The 20,520-nt window shown below is 38.2% G+C and overlaps 1 protein-coding gene across 1 annotated transcript in view; it reads left to right on the forward strand.

Moving 5' to 3' along the window:
• The window catches only part of KIAA1468 (KIAA1468 ortholog), a 156,420-nt gene that overhangs the window by 33,760 nt on the left and 102,140 nt on the right, over window positions 1-20,520 (forward strand). The window contains exons 2-7 of the mRNA XM_006837577.1: window positions 5,184-5,273; window positions 15,003-15,074; window positions 15,187-15,242; window positions 15,346-15,459; window positions 19,982-20,185; window positions 20,288-20,379. Of these exons, the coding sequence (XP_006837640.1) occupies window positions 5,184-5,273; window positions 15,003-15,074; window positions 15,187-15,242; window positions 15,346-15,459; window positions 19,982-20,185; window positions 20,288-20,379 (628 nt within the window). The remainder of the gene's footprint in view (window positions 1-5,183; window positions 5,274-15,002; window positions 15,075-15,186; window positions 15,243-15,345; window positions 15,460-19,981; window positions 20,186-20,287; window positions 20,380-20,520) is intronic.

The raw sequence follows: 20,520 nt of genomic DNA on the forward strand, positions 1-20,520 counted from the left end.
GAAGAAAAGAAGATATCAAATGACAAAAAAAAGTATATTCAGCTATCAGCACCTATATATGAAATGGAAATATAAATAAAATAAAATAACTTTTGTATGTGATTTATCAAATCCATCTGCTTACCTTCTAGTCACACTGTGTCGAATGATTTAGTCTGCATTGGGAACACTTATGAACAAGATTGACTGGTTTCTCAGCTATGATGAAAGCCCCTGATCATTAAACTTGTGAGTTATAAAGTCAGCTGTGAAGTTACACAGGCATCCTGGAAGATGAAAAATGGTTTCTGCTTAAAAACAAGCACTTCGTATTTAGGATGTGATAACTTCTTTCTAAAAGATGTTTCTTTTCTAGCCACTTTCTCTTTTACAAGAATATTTGGAACACTAAAGGTATATGCTCTCCTAGAAAAAGAATTATGACTGAATCTGAAAAACCCCACTTATTTTGAAGTGTATCTTGTTTTTGTTATTGTTTAGGGACCTTGTATAGGGTTTTCAAGGAGCAGCTGGTGGGTTTGAACTGCTGGCCTTGTGGTTAGCGGTCCATTGCTTGTCTTGCAGTGCCACCATGCCTCTTACTAGTTTTAAAATATCAAGTACATTTACAAAATCTGTCCAATCAAAGTTAAAATTATGATCATAAATACGTTTTTCCCTGATAAACTGGAATATACATACATGAGTCAGGATATTTCTGCCTTTTTCACATCATCGCTATTGTTGCTTTAAAATATTTCATAAGTTTTTCTTTTTCTCAGAATATAAAATTGTTAGCTTGGAGCTTTAAAAAAATTATTTTTCAAATGTTATAATAATACTAAATTGGAAATTAAGCTGCATATTTGCTTCTTCCAAAGGCCTTCCCTATTATATTAGATGAGTTATTTTAAACCATCAGGAATAGTAACAGTATAGTAAGTTATGAGCAGAGAGACTCTAGTGGAGGCATGTGGATATAATTAAAGTGAGGCGGAGAAAGAGGCGTGGTTGGTAAACATAGTAAATACCATCTCAAATTGATATCACAATGAACATTCCATTAAAATCAGGAGTGAAACAGTGTGAGGTCTAGTATCACGGCAATAGTAATCTTGGGAGGTGAAAATGGCTAAGCACCTATTAGCCAAAAATTGGCAGTTCAGATTTACCTCTGAGGTACCTTGGAAGACTGGCCTGGCAGTTTGCTTCCAAAAGGTCACAGCTTAAACCTGTGGAGCAGTTCTGCTCTTGAGGCATAGGTTTTCCATGAGTCAGAATGTACTCGAAGGCAACTAACACCACCAAATGTTCATATGACTTGGTGTACATGCTTTAATGTATTGGTTTTAGACCATCTAGCGTAGTGGTTAGGAATTGGGCTGCAAACTTCAAGGTCAACAGTTCAAAACTACCAGCTGTTTGCGGAAGAAAGATGAGTCTTTCTGCTCCTGTAAGGATTTACAGCCTCAGAAACCCCGTACAGGGTTGCTATGAGTCAGAACCGACTCCACGGCACACAACAACAACAACAATGAGAAGTTGGGACTTGTGACTAGAAGTAGAGGGTATAGTACGTATAGTACTCAAATGGGCTTTCTGGTTGGGGCAGTATTGGCTAGATAAACTAATATATCAGAAAACTAGATGACCAAAAGATGTGAATAGAAAATTGAAGCACTCATGCCCCCACCAAAGAGAGATGTCCGGTATATTTTTCAAAGACTATTCAAGAGCTCTGGTAGCAAAGTGGTTATGAATCGGGCTATGAACCGTAGGTCAGCAGTTCAAAACTACCAGCTGTTCCTTAGGAGAAAGATGAGGCTTTCTGCTCCCATAAAGATTTACAGCCTCGGAAACCCTGTACAGGGTCACTATGAGTCGGACCTGACTTCATGGCACATAACAACAATTCAAGCTTATAAGAAATCAGAGAGAGAAGTAATTTTTAGTCTGTTTAATTGGTGAAAATTAAAAAAAAATAATAATACTTATAAATGCTATGTTATTGTTAAGTGCTGTTGAATCGGTTCCGACCCTTAGCGACCCTGTATAGGGTTTCCAAGGAGCAGCTGGTGAGCTTGAACTGCCAACCTTGCAGTTCAAATGGCTTTGCAGTCTGGCGCATTAACCCACAGCGCCACACCAAGACTCCACAGTGGAGCTTAAATTGTTATATAGAGTTGATTTCTTAGAAACAGGGCCGCATACAAAAGTTGATGAAAAGATTTGATTATCTTCTTTTTGTTTCTTTTTAACTTTTTGTGAATTGAGAGAAGCTTTACAGACAAGATTTACATTCAACAAATCATACACTTTGTTTTGTCTAAATGACTGCAATCCCACCCACCGAACAGCAGTTTCCCCGCTTTCTCCCTGTGGCTCTATCTCCATTCCCCACACCTACCTTCCCATCCCTTTTCACCTCTGTCTTTGGGTGCATGTTGCCCCATTGATGTTGAATATGAACTGTTCCATCATTCATAGTGAGCAGACCCTGTTAGTGTTGTTGTTCCCCTCTATACCTGTCTACTGCGTGGCTGAAAGTTGGGCCAGAGTAGACCTGAAGGGTCTTTTTGTAGACCTGAAGGGTAGACGAGGGCCAGAGTCTCTGATTCCTCCCATCTTTTTTGACAAGTATGCCCTTTCTTTTTTTTTAAAATAATTTTGAGTTTTGTTCCACATGTTCTGCTGCTCTATCCAGAACTGGTAGCATGGTGGTTACAAGTTGGGCTGCTAACCTCTAGGTCAGCAGTTCGAAACTACCAGCTGTTCCACGGGAGAAACATGAGGCTTTCTGCTCCCGTAAAGATGTACAGCCTTGGAAACCCTACACAGGGTTGCTTTGAGTCGGAAACGACTCCACATCACCACCACCACCACCACCACCATCCAGAACCTTCTAATGGGATCCCTTTCAGAGCAGTTGGCATTGGTAGCTGGGTACCATCTAGTTCTTCTAGTCTTAGAGTTGTCAAGACTGATGTTTGCCTGTTTCATTACTCTGTTGGGCTAATTGATACTAAGCATCTTCAGTTTTCATTACTCTTCTTTCTTCTACATATGGAGATGCCTGTTGTTGTTGTTGTTAGGTACCCTTGAGTTGGTACCGACCCATAGTGACTTTATGCACAGCAGAATGAAACACTGCCCAATCCTGGGCCAACCTCACTGCTGTTGCCACGCTTGAGTCCATCGATGCTGCCACTTGGCCAATCCATCTCGTTGGGGATCCTACTCTTTTTCTCTGACCCTCTGCCTTACCAAACATGATAATCCTTCTTCAGAGACTGGTCCCTCCTGACAATAAGTCCGAAGTATGAGAGACGAAGTTTGGCCATCTTGGCCTCCAAAGAGCACTCTGGCTGCACTTCTTCCAACACGGATCTATTGGTTCTTTTGGCAGCCCATGACACTTTCAGTATTCTCCTGAGTTATGGTGTTGGAGGAGAGACCAGTAGCCGCACTTAAACAACACTCATGAGCTTTTAGTATTCCAGATGCTACTCAACAAAGTAGGATGTAGAACATTGTCTTTGTAGACTATTTTATACCAATTAATCATTGTGGCCCTTGAGACTGTGGTGCCTCCAAAACTGCCCCAGTTTGTTGAAAGATTTCAGTGTGTATTCCATCGGTTTCTGGAGTCTTGTTCATTGCCAGTGCCTTCAGCGCACTTTGGACTTCTTCCTTCCAACTCATTCATAGCGAAATGGTATCTCACAGTTGGCTTTGTTCTTCATATTCTCAATGACTAATAATGTTGATCCTGTCATGACCTCCTTTAGTTAAATTGATTTGTAAATGCTTTATTTCTTTTTAATGCTATTAGAAATGAATTTGTTTGCATTCTTTTACTTTTGGATTGTTCATTGTTAGTGTTTAAAAATAGGATTGATTTTTACCAATTGATCTTGTATCCTGCACCTTTGATGAACCCATTTGTTAGTCCCAGTCACTTTTTAGTGGGTTCCTTATAGTTTTATGTATGCAAGACCATGTCCTCTGTAACAGATGATTTTTCTTCTTCATTTCCAACCTGAATTCCCTTTGTCCTTTAGGTTGTAATGAGAGGTCAGTCAATTGAATCATTGTTCCTCTGTATGTAATTTGTTTTCCTCTGACTTATTTTAATATTTTCTCTTCATTTTTCATTTTCAGCTGTTGATTTATGATATGCCTAGGTGTGTTACCCTTCTCACTTTCCAGCTTGGTTTTCTCTGCGCTTCTTGAATCTGTATCTGTGCCATCTTTCTTGTTGATGGCCTTCCGACTGTTGATTGCAGTTACATACTGAAGACTTTCGTTACTGTCCCACAGACCCTTGCTGCTCTGTTAATTGTCTTTTCAATCTTTTTTTTTTTTTCTCTCTCTCTGTGCTTCAAATGGACAGTTACTATTAATTTATCTTTAAGATCACTGGCTCCCCTTTCAGCGTCATTGCATTATTAGAACTATACAGTGAATTTAAAGTTTTTCATAGTTTACTTTTTAGTGTTAGAGCTTCTTTGGACTTGGTACATATTTTTATATTCTCTGTTTTTCTGCTAAGATTTCCTTTTCTTCGTTATTGGTCTGTTTTCTTTTACTTCACTGAATATAGATACCACCATACAGTATGTTAACTACTAACATATGAATCATCCTGTCCCACTTAACATATGAATCATCCTGTCCCACTTGGTTGTGTTTTCTCATGAAACTAGATCATATGCTGGTTTGTTTTATTAAGTAGTTTTGAATTAAAATGTAGACAATGTTGTTGAGAATGAATTTTGATATGTTTTTTGAAGAGTGTTGATTTATTTTTTTTTTTTCCTTAAATAGGTAATTCTCTTGTTTGGACACTCTCTCTTAGATGACAGATCAAATTTCAATCTTAAGCTGTTTATAATAAGTTCTATATGTGCATAGTCAGAGATTAGCCAGAGATTTGGGAAATCTGGGACATTTTAAAGTATCTTGGTTGATATATATAAGCAGTTTACCTTATTGCTTAATAGAATCCCTAGATCTAAGAATTATAGTTTTAATAGCTGAAAATAACCATAGGTAACTGAATTCCAGTCTCTTATTATAACAGGTAACTTAATATGTGTTTATTTAATACAATTTTTACCATAGGTAACTGAATTCCAGTCTCTTATTATAACAGGTAACTTAATATGTGTTTATTTAATACAATTTTTTTCCCCTTACTATAGATCGAGCTGGGAGCATCAGTACCCTTGATTCCTTAGACTTTGCAAGATATTCAGATGATGGTAACAGGGAAACTGATGAGAGAGTTGCAGGTGAGTAAGATCGTGAAGACAGGACTGCATTCTTTGACATTCCGATATAATAAAATGGCTTGAGGAATTTTAACTCTTATAGTTTGGTATGTGAATATCTGTAGTTACTATACAAGGTTACATTACTAACTTTTTAGCCATAAAGGTCATCTTACCCCCAACTTCCTCTTCCAGTTGTGCTACGAGTTTCTCGTTATGTGCACATACAATTTATAGAGTTATGCTTGCAGCCAGTATCATGCAGTTGTAATACCTGGTGTCAGGTTTACATTACCTGTGCTATCGGACAGAGTTATTGGACCTGAGCCTCATTCTTTTTATCCTTCAAACCAGGAGTGATAGTCAAGTATCAACTGTAATGGCAGTTAAAAATTGGTTAAAATACTTGTGTGTTGGTTGGTGAATAAAACCGTTGCCTTGGATTCCCTGCATACACCATAGTTATCATATCCTTTCTGCAGGAGCTCCTGTTGATCTTCCTCTGACCCAGAAAATAAAGCATTAATATTTGGTACAACAGGGGCCTTTGGGACCATACCCATTCCAACAGAAGGCCAACATTCTTTCTAATGGAGTGATTTCGCATTCTGATCTTCTTCCTCTTCCTTAGTTAATGTCATGTCCTAGGCACCCACACTGGGCTGTAGGGACTTCATAGGACCAATTTGTGCCCTGTGTGAACTCCCACACTAGATAAGCTGTATTGGACCTTGCTGGCAGTCTCCCCTAAAATTTGTCAATGTAGCAGCCCTGTCTTCACAAGTGTCAAATATCTGGTAACTTTTCATTCCTCAAGACTTTAGTACCTGTCACTGAAGTAATTCTTGAGTGGCTTGTAGGAACTGTAGCGTACATAGTACTCAACTCTGAGAGAGATGGTATTTTGGACCCCATCAAAATGGCAGGCACTCTTGGAATAGGAAGGATGCCATATGGGACAGATGAAGCTTGTGGGGTCAGTATGGGGCCGGGAAACATCCCTTTTTGACTGTTGAATTTTTCTTCCATTTATTGGGACAAATATGTCATGCTTATTATGAATAAAAGTGAGTGCTAATTCTTATCTAACACTTCTTCCATTCTAAGTTCTGTTATAAATGTCTAAATACTGTTCTCAATGTATATGAACTCAGTTGAAGTATAGAATTCTCCTTCTCCCTTTTGTACTGAAGAAGAAACTGAGGCGCCCAGGGGGACTTCAGTAAGACTTCAGTAGTAGAGCCTGGGTCACATCCAGGTAGCCTAGCACCACAGGTCTTGGCAGCACCAAATGCTGCCTGTTAGCATGAAGGATTAGTGTTAGCCTTGTTATAGATGAAGGAGCTCTGGTAGCGTAGTGGTTAAGAATCGGGATGCTAACGTCAGGTTCATCAGTCCAAAACTACCAGCTGTTCTGCGGGAGAAAGATGAGGCTTTCTGCTCCAGTAAAGATTTACAGCCTCGGAAACCCTGTACAGGGTCGCTATGAGTCAGAATCGACTCCATGGCACATAACAACAACAAGTTATAGATGACATTTCATGCTATGATTTTCAGTCTTTGCTTGGGAATGTTGTTGTTAAATGCCGTCGAGTCATTTCTTACCCACAGCGACCCTGTATAGGGTTTCCAAGGAGCAGCTGGTGAGCTTGAATTGCCAATATTGCAGTTCAAACGGCTTTGCAGTCTGGCGCGTTAACCAGGACTCTGCTTGGGAATAGAGGCTGAATATTTTAAAATCTTCACATAGTATTTTATTCCTTGGTTCCTGTGTATGCATGCACAGGTGTAAACTTGTCTTTGTGATTAGTGGATAGCTGCAGGCAAGTTTTATCAGTAATAAATTTTTCTTAGTGTCTTTAGAAGGAGCTCTGGTAACATAGTGGTTACGAGTCAGTCTGTTGACCTTATGGTCAACAGTTCGAAACTACCAGATGTTACATGGGAGAAAGATTCTCCTGTAAAAATTTACAGCCTCAGAAACCCTATACAGGGTCCCTATGAGTCTGAACTGACTCCATAGCACATAGCCACCACCACCAATGTCTTTAGGGTGTATTCAATATAAAAGGATACCTTTGTGGTAAAACAATTTTGAGATCAGAGTTTTACATCAAATTTTTAACAAAACTCATGTAAACATTGTCCTAAATCACTGAAGCTTTGCAAAAAGTTATGGGAATGCTGCCCCCATATAAAACAGTAGTTTTCAGATGGATCAAGTGTTTTTAGGAAGATAGAGAAGACCTCAGAGAAGAATTCAAGGCAGGGAGGTGAGCTCAGGTTAGGACAACTGGTTTCAGTGTTTCCAAGGGGTAATCTTAATAGATTTTCTCGTAAGGACACAGGATGATCATGGGGGCATATTGTAAATACTTTTTTAAAAAATTGAAAACTGCATTGGTGAGAAAAAGGCCAGGAAAGTTTCACCAGAAGTTTTTGTTTCATCACAACTGTGCACCTGCTCATTCTTCAAGGGTAGCCAGGGCTGTCCTGTCATTCCCTGGTCTGGGAATTTTGTTGGGAAACTGTACTTCATCCACCCTACAGTGCTGATCTTGCTCTTTCTGCCTATTTTTTTGTTCCCCAAACTCAAGAAACATTTAAAAGGAACACAATTTGAGTCCCTCAAGGATGTCAAAGCTGCCACTTTGGATGGGGTGTAAATAAATGAGCACAAAATTCTTCAGGAAAGGGCTGGAGAAATGGACAAGCCACCTTTAGAAATGTGTTTGCTGTTGTTAAATGTTGTCAAGTTGGTTCCAACTTATAGCGACTCGTAGTTGGTTTCTGAGGAGAGGCTGGTGGGTTTGAACTGCCAAACTTGCTATTAGCAACCCAGGACTGATCCTACAGCACTATACCAGGACTTCTCGGAAATGTGTGTTGTTGTTGTTAAGTGCCGTCAAGTTGGTTATGACTCATAGTGACCCTGTATAGTGATTCCGAGGAGTGGGTGGTAAGTTTGAACCACCGACCTTGCAGTTGAGTGCATATCTTACAGCGCCACACCCAGGAGTCTTTGGAAATGTATAGACCTAGAATATGTCTAGAAACAGGTTCACATTTTGACATTTTTGTTTAATTAAGGTTACTGTGAATTTGTAGCAATACTTTTTGACTTACCCACTTTTGTTTTTAGCTATGTTTATTATTTATTTTAGGTTAAGTATTAAATATATGGAGTCCTGGTGTGGCGCTGTAGAATAAGCACTGGACCATAAGGCCGGTTTGAACCACAAGATCAGCAGTTCAAACCCACTAGCCACTCTTCGAAAACTCTATACAGGGATGCTAAGAGTTGAAACCAACTCGATGGCACTTAACAACAACAACATTAAATGTGCATTATTTAATTGAGGGACATGCAGTGTGACTCTGTGGGGATAAATACTGGACACTAGGTTGGTTTGAACCGACATTTAAATTTACCTGCTGCTCCTCAGAAACCCTTTATGGGATCACTATGAATCGGCGGCGTCCTGGTTAACAAGAACACAACAATTTAATTGAGTAAATAACTGTATATAGTTTTATATGTTTGTATGATTGTATAGATGGTCATTGGCAGCACTCAACAACAACAACATAGATAGTTATGAATTTGAAAAGAAATCCTGCCTAGAAATTGGCCACATAATTGTACTTACCTTTAGTAACCATTTGAAAATGTACATTTCAGATTTAGTCAAATTCTGAAAGTTTCTAAGTATGTGTTCTTGCTATTTAGCTATTGCCAAACTTCTAATCAAGTGAAACATTATTGATTTAAAAGCAAAATGTGTAACTAAAATTTATAATAGTTGCTTGAATATCTCTTATTATTCATAGCAATATAGGTCGTAAAAGAGAAGAAAGTGGAAGTTCCTTTGTTGAAATGTCATTGTTTCTACAACATTTTCATTCCCATTTAGAGTAAAAAGTTTTACTGATCCAAACTCTCTTCGGTAGGCAGTGAGCTAATGAGCTCAATGGAAAACTTAAAGCAGGAAGAGAAGAATGAGGAAACAGCTGTGGGCCCATAAACCACAGACTGAATAACTCACAGTGAAAGACAACTGCTAATATGTGGTAGTTTTGACCTAAAGAATATGCTGTATCTCTAGGTTTGCAGAAATGTAATTTTTAGATTACCTGTTAGACTACTAACTGCAAAAGTTTCGATTCACCAGCTGCTCACAGATGAAAGATAACGCATTCTGCTTTTGAAAGATTTTATAGCCTTAGACACCCTACCTAGGGGTAGGGTAGCTATGAGTTGAAATCAACTTGATGGCCGTAGGGCAAGTGGTGCAGTAGTCAAGCTCAAGGAGTTCTTGTGGTGCAGTGATTAAGCACTGTACTGCTAACCGAAAGGTTGACAGTTTGAACCGATAGGAGAAAGATGTGGCAATGTACTTTCATAGAGAGTTACAACCTCAAAAATCCTATGGGGTAAGGGTAAGGGCTTTGCTTTGGTTTTATATTATACTTACATAGAAACATTGTTCATCTTCATTGGAAAAAGGAGGAAGAATAAACCATGGCTTTGACATTTGTAATGCTCTTGTATCATGTCTTTTGTTGTTGTTGTGAAGTGCCATCGAGTCGATTCCAACCCATAGAGACCCTGTATAGGGTTTCCAAGGAGCAGCTGGTGAACTTGAACCACCGACCTTGGAGTTCAAACGACTGACTTTGCGGTCTGACGCATTAGCCCACAGCACTACACTGTAAACTGTAATTATTTAATTAGTGTGTGGTAGTTGAAACTTCACAAAAAGATTCTTAGAATGAGTCAAAATTCTAATTTCCAAAAATCGTTTTGACTTTTTGCTTACCATTAGTAGGAACTTAAAAGCTTATCAAAATATATCAAAAGTTTATCAGAAATGAACACACAAGAGGTAATGATTCTGTATCTGCTGTTAGATCACCTGTAAACCTCACTAAGGTTGAAGAGGTAGCTAGGAACAAAAGTATTTTCATATTCTTTATTTTCCTGTACCATTCGCAGGCAGTGAATGAATCCAGTGCCCCAGCAGACACGTGTAGGGTCGCCTTAGGGCTGATCAGTGCCTGCTGTTTATGAGACAGACAAAACATTTGTTTTCAAGGTCACTCTTACCAACTTTCTCCCACATTAAAAAATCTGGTTATTTTCTCACATCTGTACAATTTTCCCTTTAAAGAGGAATTGATCTTCAGAGTAACAAATATTTTTGAGTATCTGTCTGTGCCAGGCACTATTCTGGGTACTTTACATACATTATTTTGTTTAATCCTATTAACAATCCTGCAGACTAGGTCATGATGTCTTTACTTCATAGTCAGAGCTGTAGCAGGCTGCAGCTCTGACTCATCTATATGTTCAGTTCGTATGGATAGCAGAATATTGTCTTTCCTCTACAGTTTCAGCATAGCCATTTTCCTATGAAAGGAAGAAAATTATAAAGACTTTTCATTGTATATATTTTTCATTTCTGAATTTATTTTTCATGTGAATTATAAATTTTCATGTAAACATGAATTAAATAGTAGTAGACATCAAGTCCAAAGAAGTGTGACTTGTTTTAGTTTTTTAGTAAAGGATTTTCTGTGTTATTAAACAAAGCTAGTATTACATAATGCATATATAATGCACCGCTTATATTTTGAAATTTTCTTAAATCTAGCAAGGAGTGTGTACTGTTGGGATTTTTTTTCTTTAATTCATTTAAACATTTTGAGTATCTGTTTTGTGGTAAGTACTGTGTTAGGCACTAGTTAACACAAATACGAAATAAATATGAAATGGTGATGGTGGTGGTGTGCTGTGGAGCTGGTTCTGACTCTTAATGACCCTGTATAGGGGTTCCGAGGCTGTAAATCTTTATGGGAACAGAAAACCTCATTTTTCTCCTGTGAAGTGGCTGGTAGACTCAAACTGCTGACCTTGTAGTTAGCAGCCCAACCCCTAACCCAATAAAATAAGGAATAATCTCAAATAATTTCTGTTGAAATACACATATGTATGTAATATATTTACATATACAGTGTTTTGGGAATTTTAATAAATAGCTTGTTCATTTTGAGTGGAAAGCATCTGGGAGAAGGTCACATTTGAACTGGGGCTTGATGAGTAGCATTTTTTTTTTTTTTTTAATAGAGAGAAGAGAAGTTGGAAGAAGTCACTTCCACAAAGACGTAGGGCTGTGACAAGCCTGGAGGAGGGAGTGGGGAAAATGACAATGGGCAATGGGAGTAGTTTGTTTCGTTCAAGGTGTACGAAAGAAATGGCTTTTGTCCACTGAGCTGAATATCGAGAAAGAAATCTCTAAGACTACATATTTGTTTTAATTAATTTATTTGTTACCATCAATTGAGTCATGCCTGTCAGTACTGTACACATTCCTGAAATCTGAAATATGCAGGGAGAATTCTCCAAAACTAATAGGATTGGAGATAATTAGTGTTTCAGAGTTTTTGTATTGCTTTGGTATGGATTTTTATTCTAACTCATATTCTTAAGAGAATTGAAGATAAAAGATTCCTGTTTTTTATAGAACCATTTCTGGGATATTAAAATAAATATTAATGATGGGGAAATGGTATTTTATCATAAAGTCAAATCATGTTATTTTGCATCAGAAAAAATACCAAAAATTCTAATGTAAAGGAAGCAGTTTCATGACTAATTAGATGGTAGAATCCTTGATTCAGACCTTTTTATTGATTTGAGCTCTTCAGTGGGGAAGTTTTAAGTGCCTTTAAGTTGTTTCTAACTCACAGCAACCCTGAATAGGGTTTCTGAGAGTGGTTGGTGGGTTAGCAGTCCTTATCCTATAGCACTACACCTGAGATCAATGCTATAGAAAGTATCTTCCCCAAAAGGTTTTTGAGTTTCATGACAAAATGAAGCAAGACTGGAGAGTATTTTGAGAAAATATAAATAATAAAATTGAGTTGGGGCAGCAAAAACTGGATCCATTTCTGCTTTGCATTTTAACTGTTTATCTCTGTTGCCTGCACATAGTCAGTTGTACCATCTCTCCCAAGTCATCAGAGCATAGACTTCAAGCACGCAAGTGCCTCTGATAGAATTCCAGAATATCAGGTCCTGCTTGCCACGTGCTGATTCAGCTAATCTAGGATGGCTCATACTGACTTGATCATCTTTTTATATGTAAACAGTTATAGTATGAAATATTATTATCCACCTTTACCTTTATATATTACTATTACTGCAGTATCATTGTATTCAGCTGAGTGAGGAGTTTGATGGTTGGTTACTACAATGATTTTTGAAAACATACAGACCTTCAAACATTTTTAGCAAGAATTAGATGTGAAAAATACTTGGAGATTAAACATTATAAGTTTATAGAATAACTGAGTTTGAGCTGTAATCAAATGTTTTACAAAAGAAGAAACAAATATATATGTAAATATATCATGCAACTGAAGTTAGTTAACTATGCATACTGTGTCTTTATAGAGCTGTGTCCTTTAGTTTTAAAGATATGCCTTTGTCTCTTAAAGTCTATATCCTATATTAAGAAACATGCAGCAGAGTGAATTCATTTTGATAGGCACCATCTTTTCAAAGCATTGGTTACTTAATGACATTTGGCTATTTATGGATGTGCATAGGGAAATAAATTCTTGCCGTCTGACATGGGTTTTTCTGGCTTTCTGTGCCTTAATCATTCAGTGTTTGCTCTTTGGTCACCTAAACTTTTTCCAATTGAATTTGAGTTCTCACCAGTTTTTGTTATTTCTTTTCTTTTCTGTTTTTCATATTTCTATCATTCTGGTACAGGGCATTTCTGATCTGCAACTGTTCTGTAATATATCTTAGTAAAATGTAAATGATGCTGAAAAACATCAATATATAGACTCATTTTACTTAAGGTATAATTAAGCATTTTAAAATCAAAATCAATTACCTAAGTTTTGAAATTTAAGAAAAAGTAAAGCATTCTGCTATGTAAGCCTATTTACTTACCTTACTCATGGAATGTGTACAGTGTTTTTAAACATGAGCTAATTTCCAGAGTGTGTTTTAGGAAAGATGTTGTAACTTTGTTGCACAGAAATGTTTGCAGATCAGCATTGCTGACAAAAAAGAAGCCATCACATACTATGTCATCTGGTTTTTAGTGTGCTTCCATGTTGCTGCAGTTAAATAGGTGACCATCATGTTACTAGATGTGATTCAGTTACATCTTTCACATTTTTAATGGAAAATTGCAAACTGAGTGAATCCTAATTTTTCCATATATTTTTATAACTTTGTTGTCTCTGATAACATCTCATTTGACATCTTTTTTATCTGTTTGTCAATCAGGGAAAACAAATAAGGTAACCTTAACGAGGTTACCTTAAATTTCCTAGTTTTTATGCAGAACTATTTAACTGCTATAATTGAGTAAATACCCAGTTAGATAAGATCACTTTGTTTTCCTAGCGCTCTGTTTCACTAAGATGGCTTCCCCCCATGTTTAAATTTGCTGTGTCGTTAGCACAGTTTTGGAAGGTATATACCATAGTTAAATTGTGCTGATGGTTGTTGTTGTGAGTCAGTACCGACTCATAGCGACCCTGAACACAACAAAATGAAACACTGACTGGTCCTGGGCCAACCTCACAATTGTTCCCACGATTGAGCCCATTGATGTAGCCACTTGGCCAGTCCTTTTTGCCTGGGGGTCTTCCTTTTTTCTCTGATCCTCCACCCTACCAAACATGATATCCTTCTCCAGTGACTGGCCCCTCCTGACAATATGTCCGAAGTATGAGAGACGAAGTTTAGCCATCCTGGCCTCCAGGAGCACTCTGGCCGCACTTCTTCCAACACAGATCTGTTTGTTCTTTTGGCAGCCCATGGCACTTTTAATATTCTCCTCAAACACCATAACTCAAAAGAAAAAGCTAATTAAAATGTTTCCCCAGTATTCATGTTTAACACTATGATGAAAGGAGGAAAGTTTTGAGGTTCATCAGTGCCTCTTAAAGTGGGAAATCAACTTTAAGCATTACCAGGACTTTGAAATTGTATTTCTTTTACTTAGTATTCTTAGATAAGTAATTTTTAGAAATGTACACAATCATTTGATTTAAAATGATCTTAATCAAAAGGGAAATTTTCTGCCTTTTGCCCCGAAGTGAAACCTAAAATAAAACCTTGGAACTTTTTTGTTCCAGCCTGTAAAGTACATTATATGCTTATTTCTCAAAATGTATTGACATCCCATCATTTGTTAAATATTTAACATCTTAGTCAAGGGATGTTTTCACTATCTTTTCCATATTGATTTATAACATTTAGATAAAACATTCTAAAACTACTTTTTATTTTAAACCCTAAGATATTTTTAGAGTATGTTTACTTGGGCTTCATTTATTTTTATCTTTTCCTCCAAAATTATATTACTTGAAACATCTCATTGCATTTTCTTACCTAGATTGGGTAAAGTGCCCAGATGCCTAATATTTAGAAGAATGTATCCCAGAGAGTTTGTTTTTAAATAGAGCTCTTCCCTGTCAGACAGCTGGAACATTAATCAGTCATCCCCTGACTGCTCCTCCAACTATGGAAAACATTCACCAGTTTGCTTGCAAATCAACTCTGCTGCATGCGTTCCCAAGTTTCATAAAGACTGCATGCTTTCTGTTTTCAATACAGATTGTATTTTGTTTTCATACCCATCCTTGCTTTTTATTTGTTTATTTTTGTTTCCCTTTTCTTGGTTGGATGCCTGTGTGTGTTTATTCCAAATCCCTGTCCAGTCCTGGAATTTGAACTACGGAAAGCCAAGGAGACCATTCAGGCCCTCCGAGCAAACCTAACAAAGGCTGCAGGTGGTGTACATCAAACTTTTTTTGAGACTTTTTCTACTTTGACAATGTAGAAGTAGTATAGATATTTTCAAATATAAAGTAGTAAAATATTATGTACACTTTCTTCCCCCAGAAAATGAAGTTCCTTTACAGGAACGAAAAAATTATAAATCAAGTCCTGAAATTCAGGTAAGTAAGTGACAGAGTCACAACTCTCTTCCATATCAAAGTAGCGCGCGTACTGAAGGAAGAAAACTTACAGTATTGTGTCTGTCTTTTATTCTGCCTCTAGGAGCCAATCAAACCTCTTGAAAAGAGAGCTCTAAACTTCCTAGTCAACGAATTTTTATTGAAGAATAACTACAAGCTCACATCCATAACCTTTTCAGATGAAAATGATGATCAGGTAAAGTTACCATGACTTTTTATGTATTTATTGTTTGTTTAGGGAGAACAGTGGCTCCATAGAGAAGCACTAGACTGAGAACCACAAGATCAACAGCTCAAGCCTGCCAGCCTCTTTGGGGAAGAATGATGAGGCTTTCTGCGAAGATTTAAAGCCTTGGAAACCCTATAGAGGGTTTCTATGACTGACGGCACTTAACAATTATTTGTTTTAATTTCCTTTTTAACTTAAAACTTACTTTCTTTTTTGCAAAGCTACACTTATAAATAGTAATATTCTGCCGGCATTCTCTTGCCTGCCATTTCCCATTCTCCAGAAACATCACTTTCATAACTTGTAACTGATGAGTTTGGTGTTTGCCTCCCTGACTCTAGATAAGATACTCATTTGTTACTTCCCAATTATCAGAGTGTTGTTTATTACCACCTTTTGGCATCTCACGACGGAAAGTGAGGCTGTAGTTTTCCTTGGTGACTACTATTATGTCTTCGCCCCCAGTCTTCTAACTAGGCAGACAGCTTAATTTTGGTTAGAGTAATAGTGTTGTCATTATTATGAATAGATATTGGCTAGTATTCGCTGCTTGTCTGTTAGTGTGCCATACAGTGGTGGTGGCTTGCATGTTGTTAATGCCGTCAAGTCAGTTCCAACCCATAGCCACCCTGTATAGGATTTCTGAGGAGTGGCTGATGAACTTGAACCCCTGACTTTGCGGTTCAGACCGACATTGTAGTCCAGTGCATGAACCCCCAGTGCTGCACCAGGACTTTTATGCCTCCAGTATTGCAAGTACTGGCAGGTCCCTGATGGCGGACAGGTTTCAGCAGACCCCGCAGACTAGGATGAAAGCTCTGATGATCCACTTTAAAGAATCAGCCAGTAAAGCCACAAAGATCCCAGCAGACTACCATACAGTGGAATGCTGGGGACTGAACCCTGGAGCGGTTGCAGCAGTGCACTCTGGGATGGCCGCAGTCGTGATGAAGTGCAGGACTGACCCTGTTCCTTCTGTTGTACTGGGGTCACCAGGGAGTCAGAGCCAACGTAAGCAAAGTAACTAACAGCGTTTCCTAATACACTGTTTTCCTTTCCAACACACCCTTTCATTTCTTCTAGTGCTACGAGTTATTTTGTCTTTTCATTTGTTTTATTTTGTATTCTATATTGTTGTTAGTGTTGTCGAGTCGCTTCCAACTCTTAGCAACACTGTATAGGATTTCCAAGGAGCGGCTATATTTAACGCTAATTAACTTTAAAATGTGTTGCTAGATCTACTGCAGGAAGTTCATTCATTATTCCGTCTTTTTCCTCTGGAGAACTTTCTTCTGGAGCTCTCTGACCTTTAATCTGGTCTCTTTACACTATGCCTCATACCTCTGGTTCATCCTGGGAACACTATTGACCGTCACCCTGAGATCTGCTTTTTCCCTGCCTTCTTAGTTGGATCCCCTGGTCTCTCCTGGTCTCTCTATTGCAGATTTCCCACTTTCTCACTTTACTCTCAGTAGATGCCTATATTGACTTTAAAATGTTTTTTAGTAGTACAGCTTTGTGTATATTTACAAATTCAGTTCCACAAAAAACCTTCTTAATAGTGTTTAATAATTTGAAAAATAGTCAAGTAGATAACAGAGTAATTAAAGAAAATATTTTGAATGAGAATTTCATTTGCATGTCTTCTTGAGTAGGAGCCAGTGGAGTGTAGAACCTCACTATTATATCCTGATCAAATCGTATAATTGAATAAGTCATGGCTTGTTTTACTCAGTTAAACACAAATGACCCAAATGAGCAAGGTTTTAATACTACAGATGCCTTTTTTTTTTTTAATTCAAAAGCTGTAAGTTAGTATTTTATCTATTAAGACCAGGTTTGGCTATGACAGGAAAATTCAAAATAATTGTATCTTAAACACCCAAGACTCTAGTCTCTCTTGGTGGTGGTGTTGCTAGGGGCGTTTGAGTCGACTCCAGCTCATAATGACTCCGTGCACAACAGGATGGAACTCTGCAGGTTCTCACACAAGCCTTAGCATCATTGCCATGATGGAGCCAGTTATTGCAGCCACTGTATCCAGCCGTCTTGTTGAGGCTCTTCCTCCTTTTTGCTGACCCTCTATTTACCAAGCATGGTAACACCAGATTGTGTAGGCACACATTGTAAGAAAAGACATAAAATGATCTCTGTTCACCAATGACATGATTGTCTAGGTAGAAAATCCTATGAATTCTTTAAAAAATGACTTAAACTAATTTTTAGCAAGGTTGTGGGATGCAAGATCAATAAACAAAATTCAGTTCTATTTCTATATGCTAGCAACAAGCAATTAAAGAAAGTAAACATTTAAATAGAACTTGTGTCTTCCCTGAGGACCTCCTTTTATTCTCCATTTCATAACCTAATATAAAAATAAAGGGCTGTCTCCTCCACTACAGGAGACACCTTGCTCCCACTGCCACTTTGCGATCTTGTCACTTGAAACTGTCTTACCTGTGTCACTGTTTTATCCTACTACCTCTGTTCTTCAACCTTATTAATGTCTGCATTTCTCTAACCTCTCCTTGTCTTCTGTGTTCTTTGTCTCTCTTGCTTTCTGCTTTCTCTCCTTTCCTATCTAAATATAATCACTCTGAAGAGTCTTTTTAATCCTTCTACCTACCTCTCCAAGGAGCTCTGGTAGCGTAGTGGTTGTGAATTGGGCTTCGAACCGCAAGGTCAGCAGTTCAAAACTACTAGCTGTTCTGCGAGAGAAAGATGAGGCTTTCTGCTCCCGTAAAGATTTACAGCCTCGGAAACCCTGTACAGGGTTGCTATGAGTCAGAACCGACTCCATGGCACTTAACAACAACAACAACAAACATACCTCTCCAAGGAGCTCTGGTAGTGTAGTGGTTACGAATCGGGCTGCAAACCTTAAGGTCAGCAGTTTGAAACTACCAGCTGTTCTGTAGAAAGATGAGGCTTTCTGCTCCTGTAAAGATTTACAGCCTTGGAAACCCTGTACAGGGTCACTTTGAGTTGGAACCGACTCCATGGCACATAACCACCTACCTTTCCAGCATTATTTTTCTCCTACCTGCTATAATCACGCCAGAAAGAAGAGTTTACGTAAACGTGCCTGAGCCTTTCATAGCTTTGTGGTTTTATTCATTCTGCCCCTGTTCTCTGATTATTCTAGTTTCTTTTCACCTTTTCCACGAGAGTTTATGGGTCATCACTTTCCAGAAAACTGCCTTACTCACACCACAAGATGAGAATTAGCGTTTCTTTCTGAATTCTTTTTGAATTCTTGACAGCTCTTTAATCATAGTACTTGTAGGAACCCTGGTGGCAAAATAGGTAAAGTACTTGGCTGCTAACTGAAGGGTCGGAGGTTCAAATATACCAGCTGCTCCTCAGGAGAAAAGACCTGATGATGTGCTCTGGTACTGACTTATACATAGGAAACCCTAGGATGCAGTGCTCTTCCTTTCTGTACTGTCTCTGAGTCACACCTGACTTGGCAGCACATCTAACATCAGCTTCCTGTAGTTTCCAAGTTGGCACTTGTTTTTGTGTATCCACTCCTAATTGTGGGAGCCCTGAATGGTAGCAGTATTTTACCACAGGTGCTAAACACAGAATGTACATTTTTGAGATTAAAAAAATAAAAGGAAGCCTAAAACATTGTATGTACAACATGTTGACAATTAACCCTATTTACTTAGAGTGTCAGGAGCTCCGGTAGTGTAGTGGGTTATGTGTCGGGCTGCTAACCTCAAAGTCAGCAGTTCAAATCTACCAGTTGCTCTGCAGGAGAAAGATGAGGTTTTCTGTTTCCATAAAGATTTACAGCTTTGGAACCCCTATGTGGTTGTTGTTCTGAAGCGCCGTCAAGTCGGTTCTGACCCATAGTGATCTTGTATTGGGTTTCTGAGGAGCGGCTGGTGAACTTGAACCACTGATCTTGAGGTTCAAACCGATTTTGCAGTCCATTGCATTAATCCACAGCACCACTCCGGGACTTTTTATCCAGGGTTGATAAGAGTCAGTACCGACTTGACGGCATATTATGACCACTGCTTAGAATGTCAGGAAACGTTGTTGTTAGATCCTGTCACGTTGGTTACAACTCATAACAACCCCAAACACAACAGAACAAAACAGTGCCTGATCTTGCGCTGTCCTCACAATTGTTTGGTTTGAGCCCATTGCTGCTGCGATTGTCAGTTTATTTTATTGGGGGTCCTACTCTTTTTCGCTGACTCTCTACTTTACCAAGTATGATGCCCTTCCTGAAAACACACTTGAAGTCTGAGAGATGAAGTCTCGCCATCTCGACTGCCAAGGAGCGTCCTTAAGTGTGGAAATTAGGTTAAGAATGCTGTTCCCCGGAAACTTACATACACTTTGATGTTACCCCAAAATTTGATTGTGTTAGACTTTTACTATTAGCAGTAAGGAATAAAATGAATTTCAAAAATGCAGAAGAAAATTGCCTCAGAGCTGATATAATTTTTATATTATTATTATTGTCTTTTAGGACTTTGAATTATGGGATGATGTAGGCCTGAACATCCCCAAACCTCCAGACTTACTGCAGCTCTACCGGGACTTTGGAAATCATCAAGTGGCTGGGAAAGATGTTGTGGATGTGGCCAGTGGGGTAGAAGAAGAGGAACTAGAGGCTCTCACACCAGTTTTAAGCAGTCTGCCTCCAACTTTTGAAACTCCTCAGCCTGGAGAGGTGAGAGATCAGCTAACTGGTCAATTTCACAAAAAGTGTTAAACGATATAAAAGCATACTATGAGATGTTCAGTTTCTATTTCTCTCCCATTTTGATTTTAGAACTCCTTGCTAGTACAAAAATTAGAAGATAAAATTAGTTTATTAAATAATGAGAAATGGTCCTTGATGGAGCAAATCAGAAGACTTGAAAGGCAAGTGCTTATTATTATTTCTAAAATACCTCTGAAAGTTTTTAAAGAAATTGACAGGTGATCTAAATGTTTCAACTGTAGGGCACACTATTTTCACATTTTAGTATTTCTGAAAGTAAAAGTCTTATAGATGATTCATAT

Source organism: Chrysochloris asiatica, unplaced genomic scaffold (assembly GCF_000296735.1).
Source record: "Chrysochloris asiatica unplaced genomic scaffold, ChrAsi1.0 scaffold00021, whole genome shotgun sequence".
In the NCBI taxonomy this organism is placed as follows: domain Eukaryota; kingdom Metazoa; phylum Chordata; class Mammalia; order Afrosoricida; family Chrysochloridae; genus Chrysochloris; species Chrysochloris asiatica.